Source organism: Mus caroli, chromosome 7, assembly GCF_900094665.2.
Source record: "Mus caroli chromosome 7, CAROLI_EIJ_v1.1, whole genome shotgun sequence".
Lineage (NCBI taxonomy): Eukaryota > Metazoa > Chordata > Mammalia > Rodentia > Muridae > Mus > Mus caroli.
Window position 1 is genome coordinate 143,590,205 of NC_034576.1, and position 21,701 is coordinate 143,611,905.

The 21,701-nt window shown below is 48.7% G+C and overlaps 1 protein-coding gene and 1 non-coding gene across 2 annotated transcripts; one reads left to right on the forward strand and one right to left on the reverse strand.

The window, feature by feature from the left end:
• Positions 1-4,530: 4,530 nt before the first annotated feature.
• On the reverse strand, positions 4,531-4,660 carry LOC115031656. The gene has a single exon (XR_003837324.1). It is a non-coding gene; the product is annotated as a small nucleolar RNA SNORA17 (small nucleolar RNA).
• Positions 4,661-10,440: 5,780 nt separating this feature from the next.
• Positions 10,441-20,870, forward strand: Taldo1 (transaldolase 1). The gene is made up of 8 exons (XM_021167107.1): positions 10,441-10,593; positions 14,118-14,241; positions 16,422-16,529; positions 18,193-18,324; positions 19,479-19,654; positions 19,773-19,970; positions 20,086-20,231; positions 20,668-20,870. The coding sequence occupies exons 1-8, from the start codon at positions 10,497-10,499 to the stop codon at positions 20,698-20,700; spliced, it is 1,014 nt and encodes a 337-aa protein (XP_021022766.1). The 5' UTR covers positions 10,441-10,496; the 3' UTR covers positions 20,701-20,870.
• Positions 20,871-21,701: the final 831 nt, after the last annotated feature.

Consider the following 21,701-nt stretch of genomic DNA (forward strand, 5'->3'; position numbering starts at 1 on the left):
TCAGGGCTACATGGAAAAACTCTGTCTTGAACTCACCACCACCACTGAAACGGGGTGGGGAGGATGAGTGGGAAGTGATCTAGACACATCCACTTGTTAGCTCTGCTTGCTCCAAAGACAGGAGAGCATGCCGAGGCTCCTCTGGCTGCAAGGTGAAGGATGTACACAGAGAGAAGCCAGTGTACCTCCAAACAAGCCTGTGCTTCTGCTGGACTCGGGGTTCCCCTCCCTTCTCTTGGGGCTCCCACATTCTGTTTCCAGGAGACAGTGTAAATGAGACGCTTTGGAGCCACAGCCGCCTCACTGCTCGGGCCTAGTGCTGCCTGCTATCTCCTCCAAGCTCAATCCCAGCCCTGTGCGCCCCTCAGCCTTTGTGTGCAACTTCTGCTGGAGCAGTGTGAACATCTACTAACCTCAGAGAAGAAACCAAGAACACCCCCCCCCCAAAATGATCCTACCCAAACAGAGACTGGTGAACCCATGAGTTGATTGGGGTCACTTGCAGATTGGGGGTAGCTCCAAAGGGCTGCATTACCCCAAAAGTCCCACACCAGTGTAGGTGACCACGTCCTCAAATCTGCAAGGATGGAGCCCCTCTTTTAGCTAACCTTCCACTTCCTGTCTACTTAAGCACTTGCATCTGGGACGCAAGGGAGGGAGAGCTTGGCTGTACTCTCTTGCAGGTTTGATAACCTCCACCTTTCTATGTTAACAGAACCGGTCCCCTGAGAATACAGATTGGGTAATCACAAATGCTCTGGTTTCCGGGTGACAACAGCCGTATTCTACATGTAGGGCCGACTTCCACAACACTTCTCCTTTCTCCCGCCCCTATATTCTTTCTGCCCCTCTAAGACTTCAGGGCTGTACCTGTTCTTTGGACATTGTGTGGACTGAGTTACACACACGCACATGCACACGCAATTGGGGTTTTTGTTTTGTTTTTTAATGCTGTGGGGTGTGTGTGTGTGTGCGCGCGCTATATTCCCTGGAGCTGGAGTTACAGGCTGTTGTGAGCTGCTGGACCCTGACATGGGTGCTGGCAACTAAATTTTGGCCCTCTACAAAGTGCAGTGGGGGCTCTTCTTAGCTACCCGGTCTCCAGCCCCCATTTTTACTTAAGTGGGTTCACATAGCTTTAAGATGCTTTTTCTAACACCAAGCCCTGGTGGCGCATGTTTTTTATCCCAGCACTTGGGAAGCAGAGGCAGGCAGATCTTTGAGTTTGAGGCCAGCTTGGTCTACAGAGTGAGTTCCAGGACAGCCAGGGATACACAGAGAAAGCCTGTCTCAACCTCTGCTCTCCCCACCCCCCCAAAAAATAAACCAAAACAACAAACAAAAGGTCCAATAAAGCACAAAGGATCCTCTTTTTTTTTTTTTTAATCAATCGCTGTACAGTGTGTGTGTGGGTGGAGATGAGGCACTGCTTTATTCAGCTCTTTATAATACATAATTGTTTCCCCAAGAGCTATCTTGCAACCTCAGGCTGGGGCACTGTGCATCTTTCTGTCTTTGAGGGATCTGGCAGGGTGGGCTATTGTTGCTCTGAGATTATGATCTGGCCTACAACCACTGAGATTTCATGTGTTTGACAAGCTCTGATCCAGCACACCATGAGCCACACCGTGAGGCACACAGGGCTACTGAAAGCACCCCAGGCTGAGCCAACAATCTCCAAGCCCAGGAGAGAGGAACACTGAACACTCAGGGCAGGGGTAACTGCCCATCCATGGACAAGTTCAACCCTTTCACACGCTCTGCTTCCAGCTCCTTAGCTGCCTGTCTTCCCTCTTGCCCGGATACTTCTGGAGGCTGCCAGGAAATAAGGCACAACTGACCTCAACGGTCACCCAAATTTAAATTATCTGCACATTGATATGGAAACAGTAAGTCCTCACCTTGACACATGGCGTCTCTTTGGGGACCCTCCTAGGAAAGCTGCTGGAGCAGACCTACAGCCCACAAAGTCTTCCTCCACAGCATCGGGCACAGCAGGAATCACCCACACACCTTAGCTGAACACCAGTCTTCACTGGACTTCCTGTCAACTTACCCCCCAAGACTCTAGCTCAACACAAGGCTCCACACATTTGCTCTCCAGGGCCCTACACGGTCCCTGTTGTTTCATTTCCTCTTGAATTCTTTAGCACCTTACATAGCTGATTTACACGCTAGTCTAAGGCATTCGAATCCAGCAGAGCCCTTCCTACCTGCAAAGATCCTGTTCCACAACAGGGCTCTGCAGAGCTACTAAAGCCAGAGACACATGCCAAGGTCCCTGCTGAGTCAACTTCTTTCTCAGCTCTCCAGTGAATATAGATAGTCACATCTGACCCAGTGAACTGGGCTGGGCATCACACACCACCTCTCCCATCCCCGATTTGCTCAGTAATATCCCCCCGTCCAGTCCTCGGTATTCACGGGGACCTCAGCCAGCAATGATCAAGTGTCCGTAGTGACTTCTATAAGGCAGGCAGAAACAGTTCCTTCAGGAACTGTTCTGGTGTGGCTTCCGATTATGCAGCCTTTGTCTCAAGGAGGGAGGAGCAGAAATGTTACACAGCCTCTGTTTTCACAGCACTCGACGGATCCTGTCCCCACACCAATGCCCGATACCTGCAACCTTACAACCTAAGCTGGGGGTCCCTTGTCACTTTTAAAAACTTTTATTAATTTTTTAAAAAGATTTATTCATTTATTATATGTAAGTACACTGTAACTGTCTTCAGACACACCAGAAGAGGGAGTCAGATCTTGTTACGGATGGTTGTGAGCCACCATGTGGTTGCTGAGATTTGAACTAAGGACCTTTGGAAGAGCAGTCGGGTGCTCTTACCCGCTGAGCCATCTCACCAGCCCCTGTTAATGTATTTTAAATGTTAAAGATTTTAAACTTTTTATTGGTTCTTTGTGAATTTCACATCCCATCCCGTTCCCACCCACCACCATCCCCTCACCTCCCTCTCCACCCTTTCAGCCTCCCCACCAACAGAGAAAAGAATATTCTCCTTGTGGAAGCTGTAGTGTGTCCCAGTGTGTCCCACAGCACACCCTTTTGTCCACACTTCTTTGCTTGCAATGTTCATTGCAGTGAGTCGTTGGTCTGGTACGAGGCCTCTGGCTTCTGCTACACCATCTATACTGGAACCTCATTGGGACTCCTCTAGTCATGGAGATCCTGCAGCTTTGGATCTGTAGGACTGACCCCTTCACGTTTTCCAGCAGTTCATCCGTGGGGTAGATGTTGGGGTGGGCCAATTAAAGCCCTGACTCTCAGCCTGAGAGGTATCTAAGCCGTGAGCTGACTCTCAGCCTGAGAGGTATCTAAGCTGTGAGCTGACTCTTGGCCTGAGAGGTAACTAAGCTGTGAGCTGACTCTCAGCCTGAGAGGTAACTAAGCTGTGAGCTGACTCTCCTGCTCCTGCCTCTGGCTGGTTCACCTGCACTACCCACCCTCCCAAGTGATGTGGCTGGTAAGGAAGGAACATGACCAGTGCTCCCACACTCAGGATCCCAGGGCCAGCTCTCCTGCCTGTCAGAGTAGGTGAGGAATTAGGGAGGGGAGACCCACAGAGCAGAAAAGAGACAGGGCCAATTCTCCTGCATTCACATCCTAGGAGGCTCCCATGTCCAGGGACAGCTCTACTGTGCTGCCCAGGCGAGGTGCAGGGCCCACTTTCCTGCTTTCATGATCCCAGGGCGAGGTCTCCCACCTGCCCCATGTGATAAGGGGTGAGGGGGAAGGAGGGTCTCTCTCTCTCTCTCTCTTGTCCACACCATGGTACAGGAGACAAGTAAGTGGCAGGGACAGTTCTACCATGCTCATACCCTTGAGGCCAGCTCACCTTTAATTTCACCAGTGGGCTGGGCCATCTCTGCACAGCCCTCAGACATTAACATGCCCCTGGTGGAAGCCCAGACCAGGGACATCCATCTGGCTTTTGGTGGCAATAGACCCCTGTGGCCACGAACCCAGACAATGGCCTTGGTAGCAGCACAGGCCAGGACCTCTCCCCCACCCCCATGTTCCCAGGTGGCATCACCAGCCACCCACATCAGGCTGTTCCCCACTACTGCCCAGTCTCCAGTCCTGCCCCTCCTTACGGAACCCACATCCCTTTGCTCCTCCCCCTCCTCCATTTCTCCACATCCACCTGCTCCTCCCAATGGCACCTGGGGTCTCTGAGTCTCTGGGATCATCTCAGTGCATTACGGCACTGGGCGGGGGTCATCTCGAGCATGGTCTGCACCCTACGTATGTGCAGCTACAGGCTGGTGGTCACCTCAGGCTAGCCCCCCCACTGGTCCCCATGATAAGTATCTGGTGTTTGTTTCAGGCTTGCTCCTTGTCCCAGCCAACTGAGAGGTCCCATGTGAGGGTTGTCATCTGTCTTGGGCTCACTCCTGCCTGAGGCCTACAGTCCCAGGCAGGGTTCCTCTAATCTGGTGGCTATCTCAGGCTAGCTCCCTGTCTGGGCATCCTGGAACTAGTCTGGTGGCTGTCTCAGGTTCCATTTTTTTTCAGGGACCGTCAGGCTATGAACTGTTTAGATGTTCACAGGTCAGAACACTGAGCAAATGTACCCTCTCCCTGTTCTGCCATCTACAGACGCACACATGGCACAGTAGCCACACCTGCAATGTCCCTAGGGGATGATGATACATTTGAAAATTTATATATACTTCAATTTTAAATGTAATTTGTTTAATTTTTTTTTTTTTTTTTTTTTTTTTTTTTTTTTTTTTGGTTTTTCGAGACAGGGTTTCTCTGTATAGCNCTGGCTGTCCTGGAACTCACTTTGTAGACCAGGCTGGCCTCGAACTCAGAAATCCGCCTGCCTCTGCCTCCCGAGTGCTGGGATTAAAGGCGTGCGCCACCACGCCCGGCTTTTGTTTAAATTTTTAGTTTTTAATTTTTACACATATGAATGTTTTCGCAGCACATATGAATGTGTACCATATATTTCCTGGAGCCTACAGAGCTTACCCTAGAATTGGAGTTACAGTTGTGAACCACCATGTGGGTACTGGGAACCAATCCCAGGCCCTCTGCAAGAGCAACAGTATGGTTACCTGCTGAGCCATCTCTTCATCCCCTCATCGCTTATTTTAAAAGTCTTTCCCCAATCCAGGCAGTTCAGAGGCAGAATATTTTCTGACCATTGATTTCCTGTACTGAGCACAGTTAAAGACTCCTCCCCCTGCACTCCTATCTAAACCCCAGCCATGGATTTCCCTCGGGTCTGACAGATAGAGTCTTCTATGACTTCTAACTTGCTCTCTCCCTTTCCCATTAATTCTTCCCAGGAGGAACATTTTAGCAGAGTTGATTCATAGTGCTTATTCATCGCATCTCCCCTAGTCATACAAAACAGAGCCAATGCCTTTAGCTCACTTTTAAAAATGTTCATTTGTCTTTATTTTATGAGCATTGGTGGTTTGCCTGCATGGATGTCAAGAGGCAGACCCCCTGGAATTAGAGCCACAGAGAGTCGTGAACCCAGGTCTATCTGGAAGAGCAGCCAGTGCTCTTAAACCACTGAGCCATCTCTCCAGCCTCAGCCTTCCACTCATTTTATCTCCCCCACCCCCCCTCGCTTTTCCTACCAGTTCAGATGCTAGTGTGGAAGACAGCATCCATATATCTTTTCTTTAACATGATCGCATTCTAGACAGCTGAGTCTCAGTTTTATATCTTATCCGTCTGACAGCAAAGACCATTGAAGCAATGCCTCAGCACGCACGCTCCTCATCCTGCCCCTTACTGTCTTAGGGTTATTACTGCTGTGGTGAAACACCACAACCAAAAGCAACTTGGGGAAGAAAGGGCTTATTTCACTCATAAGTTCACATTACAGTTCATCACCAAAACTAGTAGGGTAAGGAACTCAATCAGGCAGGGCAGGAACCTGGAGGTAGAAGCTGATGCATAGGTTATATAAAGGTACTATTTACTGGCTTGCTCAGCCTGCTTTCTTATAGAACCCAGGGACCATCAGCACAACGGTAGCTCCTCCCACAATAGATTGGGCCCTCCCACATCACTCCCTAAGAAAATGCCCTACAGGCTTGCTTCCAGTCTTACACAGGCATTTCCTCTGTAGAGGCTTCCTTCTCTCTGAAGACTCTAGCTTGTGCCAGATTGACTTAAAGCTAGGCAGCACACTTACATACTCCTCTAGACACTGTAATATATCTTCTATTTCATGTAGTTTGGGAGCGTCCTCACAGAGATGTGGTGGATCCCATTTATTAAGGAGGCATGCTTCTCTTCATACCAAGGTCCTCCCATTACAGCTTAGGCTGTCCTGAAATCCATATATAGTACAGACTGGCCTTAAACTTGTGGTAATACTCCTGCCTCAGTCTCCTAAGGACTGAGATTATAGGAATGAGCCACCATACTGAGCTAAATCTTTTTTTTTTTTTTTGCTTCTAGTTTAGTGTTTTTTGTTGATGGTGGTTTTGGTTTTTCAAAGACAGGGTTTCTCTGTGTAGCCCTGGCTGTGGCTGTCCTGGAACTTGCTCTGTAGATCAGGCTCAGTTAGAATTCAGAGATCTGCTTGCTTCTGCCTCTTGAGTGCTGGGGATCAAAGGCCTGTGCCATCACCACCCGGCTTTAGTTCAATGTTTTATTACCCATAGCAAGGCTAAAGCAACGGCCACCACAGCACAGAGATAAGCTATACCATACTGTGAAGAGTAAAGTGGCCTTATCAGGCTTGACAGTTCACTGTCAGATGGTTTAGGTTCAGTTAGGATGCCCTCATCCCCCTGTTGTGAGAGTACTCCGGGGGAATGGGGACAAATGTCTGTTCACCCCAGATATGGAACTGACAATCGATCAAAGTACAGATAGCATCAAAGTCCAACTTGGTTTTCTTGAGGTCACTTACAGAAGCTGCGTCACCAACGGGTCACCCCAGCCTGGGTGATAACACACAAACGCTGGGACTCCGGAGGATGATATACATCCTGCAGAGAGCGCAACAGGTGGGAGAATGTCCTTTGCAGGTGGCTCAGTTGGTCTGAACCTCTTCCAGGAAGCTTTGCTGGTCTTTGTTTCTTCTAGGTCTCTGCTTCTTCCAGGAAGCTGGGGTGGTGCGAGGGTAAAAGCCTTAACTGCTTATAAATCCCCCACTCTGATGGCATTAAACTGCTCAGCTTCTGGGACTTCTTGAAGCTATTTTGAATTTACTTCTTGTCTTACTGAGCTTCCCTGCAGACTGAAATGATAACACCCCCATAGCAAGAACTATTTCTGTGCCTTCCAACTCATTGTAGATTCTACCTATTGGGCTAGTGAGTGTTGTGTGACTTCTGAAGAGATTCCCTCTGACAGCACTATCCTGAACCAAGCTGCCACCATCTTTATCAGATCAGCTGTGCCCATTTGCAAAAGATCATCATAGCTATGCTTGCTGAATGTGGGTGGCGCCTTCATAGGAGGAGAGGGTGGATTAGACTCTCACCTGAATATCCAATCATTCTCCCCAACCTGTTGTAATTCAACTCTAACTGCATGGGCCTCAGATCCCAAAAGGGTTTAGCGTATATAGGCTGAGAAGGACTAGGGAACTCCATCTGTGCAGCCATGAGAAAGCCATCATCCATGGAGGATGCAGACTTTCCAGTGTGGATGCAGTGGGCTTAACCATGCTGTCGTCAGGAACCTATCCAGACTCTGTAAGTAAACCTGATAATGGGGCTGGAGAAATGGCTCAGCAGAGAAGAGCACTGGCTGCTCTTGCAGAGGGCCTGGGCTCACTTCCCAGCACCCATGAGGCAGCTCACAACTAACTGTAGCTCCAGTTCCCGGGGATCTATGGCACCAGGCATGCATGTGGTACACATATCTGTGCATGCAGGGAAAATACCCATATACATAAAACAAAAATAAATAAATCTTTAAAAAAAAAAAAAAAAGCCTGCTGGGCAGTGGTGGTGCACGCCTTTAATCCCAGCACTTGGGAGGTAGATATCTGAGTTCGAGGTCAGCCTATTTTACAGAGTGAGTTCCAGGACAGCCAGGGTTACACAAAGAAACCCTGTCTCAAAAGACAAAAACAAACAACAACAAAAAAAAAACCCATAATTCATTGCTTTCCCAAGGGGAACTCTGGTAGACTCAAACTTTATTTTTTGTCACTGGGGCCTTACAGGGGAAGGATAGGTGGGAGGTAGTCCCTCAACTCCAAGCAATAATTGTCTCAACAGATATGAACAAACACTTACCCTAATTAGGGCACTGATAACAGACCAAAGGAACAACCGAATCCTTGGTCAGCTTGGGGGACCAGTGAATGATTGTCAGAGGAGCATGGGTGACACAAACATCTGCTTCCCCAACAATGACCACCCTGGGATAGGTGGTGACTTCCTGAAAGCTGATAGGTGGAGCCCCCTTCAGTTAGCCTGGTCCTCTAGCACAATGGTTCTCAGCCTTCCTAATGCTGCAACCTTTCAATAGAGTCAGTTCCTCCTTTTGAGGTAACTCCCAAATATAAAATTATTTTTGTTGTTACTGCATAACTGTAATTTTGCTACCATGATGAACCAAAATGTAAATATCTGGTATGCGGGCTATCTGATATTTAACCCCACCCACAACCACCTCTGCAAAGGGGTTGTGGCCCACACATTGAGAAACACTGCCCTAGAGGCAGCCTCTGTGGCCCCTAGTATATTAAAGTCCATCCTCCAGTGAACTTGAATAGAGCCAGCTGGAGCCAAGTATGGTGGCCCCTGCCTGTAATCTTAGCACTTGGAAGGCAGGGGCAGGAAGACCAAGAGTTCAAGGCCAGTCTCCTTTAAAAGAAAAATCTATTTTTAAAAGATACAAAAAAAAAAAAAAAAAGGTGTGCTGGTTACTTTTTTTTTTTTTTTTGTCACTTGACACAGCTCGGATTTTGCAGGAGGAGGGAACTTCGAATGAGAGAATGCCTCTGTCCTCAAGATTAGCAAGTCAGTCAGCAAGGCTTTTTCCCTTTGGCGAGTCTGCAGCTTCCTATGTAAACCAGGCTGGCCTTGAATCCACCTGCCACTGCCTCCAGAATGCTGGAATTAAAGGTCTGTACCACCTTGCCTGGCTCCATTTTCTTAATTAATGATTGATAAGGGAAGGCCCATATCACCACGGTGGGTGGTGCCATCCCTGAGCAGGTGGTCCTGGAAGTTCGGGGCTGTAACTCACAACCCAAACAAGAAAGGAGGCTGTGGGGCTGGTGAGATGGCTCAGTGGGTAAGAGCACCCGACTGCTCTTCCAAAGGTCCAGAGTTCAAATCCCAGCAACCACATGGTGGCTCACAACCATCCGCAACGAGACCTGGCGCCCTCTTCTGGAGTGTCTGAAGATAGCTACAGTGTACTTACATATAATAAATAAATAAAATCTTAAAAAAAAAAAAAAAGAAAGGAGGCTGTGCAAACCAAGGGAGGCAAGCCGGTGAGAAGTTTTCTCCAGGGCCCTTTCTTGCAGTCCTACCTTGGCATCCTTGTGTGATAGATTGTTACTTGGGAGTGTAAGATACAGTCAACCTCGCCTAGTTGCTTTGGGTGGTGGTGTTTATCACAGCAATAGAAAGCAAACTAAGATGAGTGGTAAACAAAATATTAACAGAAAATATCTGACATACACATATATGTGTAATAGCTTGAGCCAGCATATTCAAAGAACTGCAAATCAATAATGGGAACACTGTAAAAGAAACTGCCCTTACTATTCTTATTCATGACTGAAGATACAGTTCCCCATCTCAACTTTCTCAAACTGCTGCTTATTCCGGACAGACTTCCAGCCAGGGGAGATGCAAAATCATGGGCAAGGGAAGGATCACCCAGCAGTTTAAGGCAACACCAGAACCACTCCATCTGGGAAGCGGAAACTGGTGGCCTTGCCAGAAGTTGCCCATGGGGCCATACACCTGTATTGATTCTCAGACTGTGCTTTAGCTTGTCTGCCTGTAAGCTGGGGCTGCACCGAGCTTGACTTATCGCGATCAGCAGAGAGGGCGCAGCTCCCAGTCCCTAAACTGGGAGTAGGGGAGTCCCACAGCTGGAGAAAGGGTGCACTTCGAAGTTCCACCAAGGAGCACCTGTAGGGAATGCACAGTTGGTGGCAAGGACCCGCTCAAGGATTAGCATGGGTGTGGAGCGAGAGCGCTGCCACCCATCCATCCGTAGGCCGTTGGGGTCTGAGGCTTACTGAGCGCGCGTCTCGGTAGAACCCGCTGTCTGTTCATTCTACGCATCCGAGCTCTAGAGGGGTACAAAGACTAGGATCCACTCTCCTTGGACTGGTAGAAACTAACCACCCGCTACTGAGGAAGAGAACTCGGACCGTGACGCGGGGCGTGGTCTATGGCAAGGTCTCCAAGTACATGGGCGGGGCTCGTCGTCAGGCTTCATTTAGCTTTGCTCTGATTGGCCAGGACGCGCGGGGCATTGTGGGTTAGCACGCACCGGCTACCGCCTCAGCTTTGCGCGTTTCGCCATGTCGGGGTCCCCGGTAAAGCGCCAGAGGATGGAGTCCGCCTTGGACCAGCTCAAGCAGTTCACCACCGTGGTGGCGGACACGGGTGATTTCAATGGTAAGAGGACGCGGTGCATGCGCCCTATTTAAGCTGCTGCGCCCCCAATTTTGGAACCAGCACCGGTGAGGGTGCCAGGGGCGGGGCCTCGCGGGCGCTGGAGCTGGGATTGGTGAGTTTGCGGAACCTTCAAGGATCAATAGCCCCTGGGCTATTGGTGACCCTGGGAACCCGGCGCGAAGCCTCGGTGGATAGAGGTAGTCCGAGAAAGTCTCCCTGACCCGGGGTGCCCCCACCCCTACTCCCAATTCCCTACGATGACATAGGCTCAGCTTTGGAGCCAGTGCAGTCTGCAAGACTGGGCACCATCTGCTTTTTTGCAGCCTGTTGCACTGGTTTTCCACATGCAGCTGGTTACTCTCTATGGGCAGTACACAGCATGGCTGGAGTCAGACCAGATGCACACACTAAATCAAATGGTTATCATTGTCAAACTTCCTTCTCTTTTGAGACTGGGTCACACAGTGTAGCCACAGGCTGTTCTGGAACTCCTGGTAATCCTTCTATCTTAGCCTTAGTGCTGGATCAGGCAGTGCCACCGTGCGCAACTTCAGTACTCAGATTTTCCTGAACTTGGTAGGAACTCGGAAAACAGGTGGAAAGATTTGTGCTGTTAGTCTAGCTCTCAACCTTGGAGAGTGGTGGAGGTGATCTCACTTGTGCTGTGAGAAAGAGACTTTCAGGAAATGCTCCGTGTGAGCTCAGTACAAAAGCACTTCTGCTCTTTTCTGCTTTCTCACGGTGACTTGAGAAACAGGCTTTAATTCCTCATGAGTAAGTGCATTGTTTATCTCTCAGAGAGTCAGAGAGTGATTAGGCATATTTGGGCTGCTTAGCTATAAAGGACAGACTTGATGTGGGTCTAATAGCAAACCCGTCTGACACAAGCTGTGTTTGTCAGCTTCCAGAAATCCATCTGGGAGTCCTAAGGTTTTTCCACTGTGTGTGTAGTGCAGAGTTTACCGGCTAATGTTTGTGAAGAGAGCAAGAGACAGGCATGGTAGCTCACACCTGCATTTGGGAGGCAGAGGCAGGCACATCTTTATGAGTTGGAGGCCAGCCTGGGCTACGTGGTTCCAGGCTAGTCTGAGCTACATAGTAAGAGCCTGTCTCAAACAACAACAAAGAGCACATTCATTGATAGTGTGGCTTAAAACAAGTTAAATAATTATAAACATTGTCAGGTTCAAAGTCTATTTTATATATTTTATTTATTCAAAGTCTTTTTTTTTTTGTCAGATGGTAAAGGTTTCTTTTGGTGTTTATTTGTTTGAAGACAGGGTTTCTCTGTATAGCCCTGACTTCCCTGGAACTTGATTTATAGATCAGGCTGACCTCGAACTCACAGAAATCTGCCTGCCTCTGCCTCTGCCTCCTGAGTGTTGGGATCAGCATTGTGCACCCCTCCCCCTGCCCAGCTGTGGTGAGGGTTCTTCACCCCTTGGGTATCACAGGCTCCTGAAAATAGAATTTCTGAACACTTTTGACCCCCTTCATTTTCCTCTGAACCTCAGGGCCTTTGGGCCTTAACGCTCACCTGTGGGGGAGGGGGGGCTAGAGCTCAAGCTCTGGCATCACACTGCTGAAACAGCTGCCACTGAACTATGTCCCCAGCCCTGGGTCTGTAGGGTTTTTTGTTTGTTTGTTTTGTTTTTTGTTTGGGTTTTTTGTTTGTTTTTTCGAGACAGGGTTTCTCTGTGTAGCCCTGGCTGTCCTGGAACTCACTCCGTAGACCAGGCTGGCCTCGAACTCAGAAATCCACCTGCCTCTGCCTCCCGAGTGCTGGGACTAAAGGCGTGTGCCACCACTGCCCTGCCAGAGTCTGTAAGTTTTATATGATAAAAACAGTGTTTTCTGTGTACCCTTCAGTGGATTCACACCTCAGCCAGCACCACTCCAGAGCACATTTTCCCCTACTTCTTATTTTGAAATAACCTCAAACTCCTGAGATGTTGCAAAAGTAGCCCATACACCCTTTGCCCCGTTTCCCTAGTGATGTCCAAATCAGGAAGCAAGACAGCAGAACGAGCCACGCATTGCGCTGCCTGCGGGCTAGGCCTGCTCTGGTTATCTCTGCAGCTGTGTCATAACTCATAGACTTAGGCTGTCACCGTGAAGACACAGAGCTATCCTTGATATCAAAAGACATAATGTGCATGGTGGTGCAGACCAATAATATAATCCTAACACTGGGGAGCAGGGCAGGAGGACTACGAGTCTGAGGTCACCCTGTGTTGTTAGCTATGTAGGATCCTGGTATGTAGGTCTGGAAAAGAAAAAGCAGGGCTACTTTGAAATTGGCAAGCTCATGTCCTCCTGGCCTGGCAACTGGACATCTGTGCATCTGCTGTTCATGTGCCTGTTCATTTGGATAACTGAGCCGATCCTGAAGAAAAATAACCAATATGTTAAAGGAACCAAAACACATGGGCATAATATGGCGGGCCCCGCCCCCCACAAGTGAGGTTAAGGAGCCAAAACATGTCTGCCAGTGGTTTCGGGTTAGAGCGCCCCCTGCTGGCTGTTGGGCAGTAGGACAAGCTTGTGGAGCATGATTTTCCAGCTTCCATACTTCCGTTCCTAGTGACTGCACATCGGCTTTTATAGGGAATGATGGTCCTGGGGTGCTTAGTTTTTGTTGTTGTTTGTTTGTTTGTTTGTTTTGTTAGATAGGGTCTCACTGTGTAGGCCTGGCTAGCTTGGAACCTGCTATGTAGACCAGGCTGGCCTCAAACTCTGGATTGTTTTTTAAATTTTACTATTTAAAATGTTGCAATTTTTTAAAAAAAAATCACATACTGAAATGGTTTGTTTGTTTGTTTTATTTTGAGACGTAATCCAATGTAGCCCTGATTGTAGACAAAGCAGGCCTTGAACTCACAGATTTCAAGACACAAGACCTGTGTCTGCTTCCAGAGTGCTGGGATTAAAGCCATGTGCCACCACACCGAGCTTCTGGTTTATTCTTTTGTGACAAGGTCTTGCTCTGTAACCCAGGCTGACCTTAAACTGTCAGTCATCTGAGCTAGGAGCATAGTCTGTGGCCAGCTCATGTGTGTGGGCTGAGTACTGTCTTCATGTTCAAGGCTGCTTTGTGGCTAGCCTCTGGAGCTGCTGTGAACATTGCCACTGTAATCCACTTGGGATTGCTGCCGGGCACTGTTTCCATCTCTGGTGACAGCTGCTTCTGGTCACTCTGACAAACACCTGAGAGAAAAAGGTAATAGAGGGATGGTTTGTTTTGACCCAGAGTTCTAAGGTTTCAGTCCATTGTGGTAGAGAAGGCCCAGGTGAAGCAGAGCGGCTCCTCTCATGGCCGACAGGAAACACGGAGAGAATGTCTGTGCTAGCAGGCTGGCTCCTTTTATTCCGTGGGACCTCTAGTCTATAGGACAGGCTATCCCTTAGCTACCCTCTTGGAAACACAGACAAGCCAGAGGTAACTAGATCTAGATGCTTCTTGGTCCATTCCAGCAGACAACAAGATTAACCATCCCATCTGCTTTTGAAATTTTCTTACCTAGCCATCGACGAATACAAGCCCCAAGATGCCACTACCAACCCATCTCTGATCCTGGCTGCAGCCCAGATGCCTGCCTATCAAGAGCTGGTAGAGGAGGCCATTGCCTATGGCAAGAAGCTGGGTGGGTGAGTATGGCTGATGGAGAGCAGGGAAGATCCCACACCTCAGTCTCACTGTGTCTCCATGGCTCAGAGTCTTCCCACTATGGGCACCTCCAGCTGAGATGTGGAACATTCATGAACTTCCGGGTTCCAGCCTCTGACAGGCCCAATAGTTCTGGCAGCTACGCTTTGCCTTCTGGTCATCCTTACTTTCTTTCTTCAGCTTTTTGTTTTAGTTTGGTTGGGTTTTTGTTTTGATTTGATTTGTTTTGTTTATTTACTCATTCATTCATTTATTCATTCATTTCCTTTGGGTTTCAGAGACAAGAGTTTCTGTGTAGCCGTGGAGATCCTGAACGTTATTTAGACCAGGTTGCCTCATAGAGATCCACCTGCCTCTTCCTCCTGAGTGCTAAGATTAAAGGGAGGCTCCACCTTGTCCAGCTGCCATTACTTTTTAACGAGTCTAATGGATGTTAGTGAAGTGTGCATTGGGACAGCCAATACCACAATATAATCCTCCTTCTGCCTCCTTGTCTGTGTTCTTGGCTTCTTTCTTGTTTGTTTGAGACACCAGGCATTACGATGTAACCAGGCTACTTTTAACCCTGCCTGCCCAAGTGCTCAGATGACATTGTGGGTCACTATGCTGGCCTCTAATCTTTCTTGCTCCTATAGTTTTATCTCTTCCACCTTATCACATGGATCATAAATGTGTAATCTTTTTTGATATGCTAATCACACATCTTTATGAGGTATGTTGTGATAATTTTATACTGTAAACAATCTGTGGTCAAATCAGTTTGGTTGGCATCTCACTCTCCTTTTTTGAGAGTATTGATTCTTGGGGTTGCATAAAAAGATAATTTTGCCAGGCAGTGGTGGCACACGCCTTTAATCCCAGCACTTAGGCAGAGGCTGGCGGATTTCTGAATTCAAGGCCAGCCTGGTCTACAGAGTGATTTCCAGGACAGCCAGGGCTATACAGGAAAAACCCTATCTTTAAAAAAACAAAACAAAAGAAAAAAGATTATGCAGATGTTAAAGGATAGAGTTTAGTCTGAAAGATGAAAAAGTTCTTGGTGGTGCCCACCTTTAAACCCAGCACTCAGGAGGCACAGCCAGGCGGATCTCTGAGTTAGAAGCCAACTTTGTCTACAGATTGAGTTTTAGGACAAAGAGGACTACACAGAGAAACCCTGTCTCAAAAACAAAAAACAAAAAAAAAGTTATGAAGACGATGGTGTGATTCCCAACAATTTAATTTGTTGAACAATAAACTTGAAATGTTTAAGGTGCCATGGTTTATGAGATAGCTGGTTCACTATAATAAAACAGTGGTTTCTCTCTCTCTTTTTTTTTTTTTTTTAGATTTATTTATTTTATGTATGTGAGTACACTGTAGCTGTACAGATGGTTGTGAGCCTTCATGTGGTTGCTGGGAACTGAATTTTTAGGACCTCTGCTCGCTCTGATTAGTTTTGCTCGCTCAGTCTTGGCTTGCTCTGGCTCAAAGATTTATTTATTATTATATATAAGTACACTGTAGCTGACACGCCAGAAGAGAGCATCAGATCTCATTATGGGTGGTTGTGAGCCACCATGTGGTTGCTAGGATTTGAACTCAAGAGCAGTCAGTGCTCTTACCCACTGAGCCATCTCGCCAGCCCAGAACAGTAGCTTCTTTTGAGTCTGCCTTCCTGCCTTCGTTTCTTTTTCCCAGGCTGGCCTCAAACTTGGAACCTTTCTGCTTCACCCTTTGAGTACTGTGTGTGCTTTGTGAGTTTGAGACCAGCCTGCTCTATAATAGTGAGTTCCAGGACAGCCAGCGCTTAATAGGGAGACCCTGTCTCAAACAAAATAAAACAAAGTAGCGTGTGCTTTTATACCCATCCTGGGGAGGATGAAGAGAAAAGAAATTTGGCAAGAGTCAGAATTGGTCTTATAGGTTACCCCAACGCCTTCAAAGTTTCTTTTTTTTTTTAAAGTTTATTTACTTTATGTATATGAGTACTCTATCTGCATGTATACCTGCATCCCAGAAGAGGACATCAGAACTCATCATAGATGGTTGTGAGCCACCATGTTGTTGCTGAGAGTTGAACTCAGGACGTTTGGAAGAGCAGGGAGTGCTCTTAACCACTGAGCCATCTCTCCAGCCTGCCTTCAAAAGTTGCTAACACAACTTTCCCTTCTGAATTCAGGCCTCAAGAGGAGCAGATTAAAAATGCCATTGACAAACTTTTTGTGCTGTTTGGAGCAGAAATATTAAAGAAGATTCCAGGCCGTGTATCCACAGAAGTTGATGCAAGGTATGTGGGGTCAGTAGGGAGGGAGCAGGTCCCTGGTGACATCAGTAGCATCAGTGCCCTTGAGATTGCCCACAATCACTTGGTGCTGTAATACACACTCTCTTAGAGGACTGTAGAGAACTAATGTTCTAGAGCTTTCTGACTAATGGCTGGTCTTGAGCCTGTGTCTTGTGAAAATATACTCGCACTAAAGGGTCCAGAAATTTGGTCTTTTGGTTGTCAATTTTTTGTGTTTTGAGTCTCACTGTGTAGCTCCGGCTATCCTACAATTCACTCTGTAGACCAGGCTGGCTTCCTTTGAACGCAGGGTCCTGCCTGCCTTTGCCTCCCAAGTACTGGGATTTAAATAATCCAATCAGCCTGGCAATTTTTTTTTAATTTGTTTTGTTTTGTTTGAGATTGGATTTCTCTGTGTAGCCCTGGCTGTCCTGCAACTTGCTCTGTAGACCAGGCTGGCCTCAAACTCACAGAGCTCCTCCTGCTTTACCTCCCAAGTGCTGAGAGATTAAAGGTGTGCGCCACCACTGCCTGGCTCTTATTTTTTTTTTTTTATAATTTTTAAATTTTTATTTTATGTGTTGTTGTTTTTGTTATTTAATGTGTATGAGTGTTTTGTCTGCATGAAGAGCCTGTGGTAACCTGAGAGGGTGTTGGATCCCCTGTAACTGAAATTATAGATAGTTGTGAGCCACCAAATGGATGCTGGGACTTAAACCCAGGTCCTCTTATTTATTTTGAGACAGGGTCTCGTGTAGCCTCGGATGACCTCAGACTCACTATGACCTCAGATGACCTCAGACTTACTATGTCGATGAGAATGACCTTGATGCTGTGGTCCTCCTGCCCTCGCTGCTGGGATTACACAAGTACACCATCAGCCAGGCACTAGTGGCACACACCTTTAATCCCAGCACTTGGGAGGCAGAGGCAGGTGGATTTTGGAGATCTTTTTGATAGATCTTTTCCTATCTTTTTGTTGGTTTTGTTGTTTTTCGAGACAGGGTTTCTCTGTGTAGCCCTGGCTGTCCTGGAACTCACTTTGTAGACCAGGCTGGCCTCCAACTCAGAAATCCGCCTGCCTCTGCCTCCCAAGTGCTGGAATTAAAGGCGTGCGCCACCACATCTGGCGAGAAACCCTATCTTGAAAAAAAAAAAAAAAAGTACAGCATCATAGTTGTACTTAGCTCACGTGATGTTGGGGATTTGCGCTTTGTGACAGGAAGTGCTTGACCAACTCAGCGTATCCATGAACCCATTTTTCTGTTTGTTTTTTAAACCAGAGTCTCTTTTTCACAAGGTTGTTATTTTTATGTGCATGCATTTGTCTGTGTGATGTATTCACACCACACATGTGCCTGATGCTGGTGGAGGCCAGAGAGGGCATAAGATCCTCTGAAACTGGAGGTACACAAAGCTGTGAATAGAGGCTGGCAACCCAACCCAGGTCCTCTGCAAGAGCAGCAAGCGTTGTCACTTTTAGCACAGGCTGATCTTGAACTTGTGATTCTCCTGCCTCAGTTTCCTGAGTGCCAGTTACGAGGTTTGGCTATCACGCCTGCTTCTGAAGTTAGGTCTCAGGTTGTTGAGTCCAGAGGAGGGGTGGGAAGGGTTTGCCCAGTGAGCCACCCGGCTGTAGGATACTGACACGCTCCCTTTCTTCCAGGCTTTCCTTTGATAAGGATGCCATGGTGGCCCGAGCCAGGCGCCTCATTGAGCTTTACAAAGAAGCTGGGATCGGCAAGGACAGAATTCTCATCAAGTTATCATCAACCTGGGAGGGGATTCAGGCTGGAAAGTAAGTGTCCCCTGCATGCAGGCAGCTTCAGATTCTCTCTGTTCTGAGCAGCAGGCACCAGTTTCTGGGGGTCCTTGAGAGAAGCCTGTGCTCTGCTCCAGGGGTAGCTCAGACTGTGCCCTTGCCAGTTAGGAGGAGTGTCTTGCTCTCACTGTTTCTCAGTTTCCTCCTGGAACAGTGAGGTCTAAATTTATGTAAGTTTTAAACAAATTATCTTACATGTAGTATGCTCTAAGTAGAAGACAATGCAAAATGGCAAAACAGCCTCTTCTGTGATGCCTCTTCTAGAGGTAATCAGCCCTGGCCGTCCAGCAGAGACACTCATTTTCTCTCTACCCACCTTGGCCCCTCCACCACCCAGAACCACTGCCTGTTCTTCACTTGTCTGTTCTGGATATCATATAAGTAGAGGCAGGTGATGTGTGAACTGTTCTCTTCCTCAGCGTGACCTAGTGTGCCTTTGCCTTACTTCCTGTCGGGACAGGTATTCCATTCAGTGGATCATGGCCTTGCATCTGTCTCTTGTTGGGCATTGGGTCTGTTGCCACTTTGCGGCTGTTTGAGATTAGTGCCATGGACACAGGCCTTTATACATTTTGGTGCGGGCGTGGTTTTCCTTTCTCTTGGGCAGATGCAGAGAAGTAGGGTTACTGGGTCATGTAGTTAGTATAGGCGGAGACTCTCCTCTGCTGAGCCAACGTGGAATAAACTACACTTGTGCTTAGATACTGAAGTGGTCACATGGTGGCGGCACCTCCGAAGCACCCCTGGGAAGGGAACTGTGGCAGGGGTGTATGGCCCAGGAGTACTGAGCCAAGGAGAGAAGCTGCTTGCTGCAGGGTAACTCCAGGCAGAACTAGGTCCCAGTCACCCTTGGAAATGACCCACTGCTTCTAGCCTAGGAGCAGAGCCCATAGGAACTCTGAGAGGAGAGGGACCCTGTTACAGTGCTGGAGCAGATGTGGTCCCTCAGGGCCACACACTGCCTTTGTCTGCTATGCAGTACAGATCTGATGAAGGAAATCTTGGTCAGTCCTTGTCCAGACCCAACCCTGCCCAGTCTCAGGCTTGTTCTTAACAGTGCACAGCCCTGTTCCTGCTCCCACGGCCTCGCCTGAGGCTGCACTCAGCCACTCTGCCCCTCTTGTCTACAGGGAGCTGGAGGAGCAGCATGGCATCCACTGCAACATGACCCTGCTTTTCTCCTTCGCCCAGGCTGTGGCCTGTGCTGAAGCGGGCGTGACGCTCATCTCTCCCTTTGTGGGGCGCATCCTTGATTGGCATGTGGCAAACACAGACAAGAAATCCTATGAACCCCAGGAGGACCCTGGTGAGCTACCCTTTCAGGTCACAGAGGGGGTGGGGTGAGGGACCAAGTGAGGGTGGGGTCAGACAGCTCCGGACGGTTCTAGGGCCGTCTTTGTGGAACATGCCTGGGTCTCCTCCAGGGGTCAAGAGTGTCACCAAAATCTACAACTACTACAAGAAGTTCGGCTACAAGACCATTGTCATGGGCGCCTCCTTTCGCAACACGGGTGAGATCAAAGCACTGGCAGGCTGTGACTTCCTCACCATCTCCCCGAAGCTCCTGGGGGAGCTGCTCAAGGATAACAGCAAGCTGACACCTGCGCTCTCTGTCAAGGCGGGTAAGGCCAAGGGTGGAACATTGGCTAGCCCTGAGGGGAGACGCTTAGCTTAAGCCTGAGGGACAGTGGTGAGTCCACGGGTGAGGCAGGCATGGAGAGCTGTGGTATCCCCCAGCCCAGACCAGTGACTCGGAGAAGATACATCTGGACGAGAAGGCCTTCCGTTGGCTGCACAACGAGGACCAAATGGCTGTGGAGAAGCTCTCTGACGGCATCCGCAAATTTGCTGCTGATGCCGTAAAGTTGGAGCGGATGCTCACGGTGAGTTCCTGAGTGGGTGGGCAGCTCTGGGCCTTTTCTTTCACCCAGGGGCAGAGTTGAAAGTTACTGCAGGAGCCTGGCATGGTGGCACACGCCTATAGTCCCATCACTTTGGAGAGTGAGGCAAGAGGGTCACATTTAGTAGCCTGGGCCAGGAATGGTAGGTAGCATAGGCCTTTAGTCCAAGCTCCTAAGAGGCAGTGGCTGTCCTAAGAACAACAATGATACACACGCACGCACGCACACGCGGGGGAGGTTCAGGAGAGGATATGAATATATGTGTGGTGGGGGGAGGGTCAGGAGGGGATATGAATATATGTGTGATTGGGAGAGGGTTAGGAGGGGGTATGAATACATGTGTGAATGGTTTTTTTCTTGGGACCTTGGTGGGTCTTGGCTGGGGCCCTCCCATGACTCTGGCTCTGGTCATTTCCAGGAACGAATGTTCAGTGCTGAGAACGGGAAGTAGTGCAGCACCTGAGGCCCTAGACCTGCACTGCCTTTGAGCTGGGTCCTAATTGCACATGGCTTGTGACGAATGAATCTTGCATTTTTTTAGTGATCGGAGAAGGGATGGATCATAGGATTCTGATTTTATGTGAAATTTTGTCTAATTCATTAAAGCAGTTGCTTTTCCTATGCTGTTTCATTTCACCGTCTTTGTCACCACCCGCCTAAGTACCAGTTGCCCCGGTGTTGGCTGTGACTGAGGCTGAGACTAGGAGATGAACCCCAGGCCATCAGCATGATGTCAGCAGTTGTGGTCCTCACCTCCATCTTCTAAGTCACAGCTGGAACGTGAGATGGCAGAGGTCATTGATTTTGGTGCTGGGACTCTGTCCAACTCTGGCATCCTGCTCCCTGAAATGGAAGTAGTCCCCCCACCTGCCCCCCAATCACTCAAGAGGCTAGTACCTTGACGCCCACCTAGCCTATACCAGGCTGGAAGAGACTGGCTCAGGGTCTTAACTAAAGCTGGCGCTCCTGGCCCATCATGGAGTCCCTATGCCCTGCCTGTTCTTACAGGGAGCACTAGCAGAATTTGGAGCCGAATGCTGGGCTCTGCTCCTGGGGGACAGGCAACGGCTGACCAGAGTGCTACAGAGCCAGGCCTTTCCACTGCCCGAGGTGTCCAGCAGTGTCCTTCCCTCATCCAAGTGCTCTGCCTACTGTGGCCAGGTTCTGAAGGGCAGTGGCGCCACCTTCTGGGACAGCACAGTATACAGCATCAGTTTTGAAAGGGCGTGGAACCATGCACATGCCTATAAGCCTAATATGTGAACCAGACTGTCCACATCTAAGGAGAGCCTGGTCTACTTAGGGAGTTCCAGGACTACAATGAAACCCTGTCTTTTTGGGGGCACGGGGGGGGGTGTTTCAAGACAGGGTTTCTCTGTATAGCCCAGGTTGTCCTGGAACTCACTCTGTAGACCAGACTGGCCTCGAACTCAGAAATCCGCCTGCCTCTGC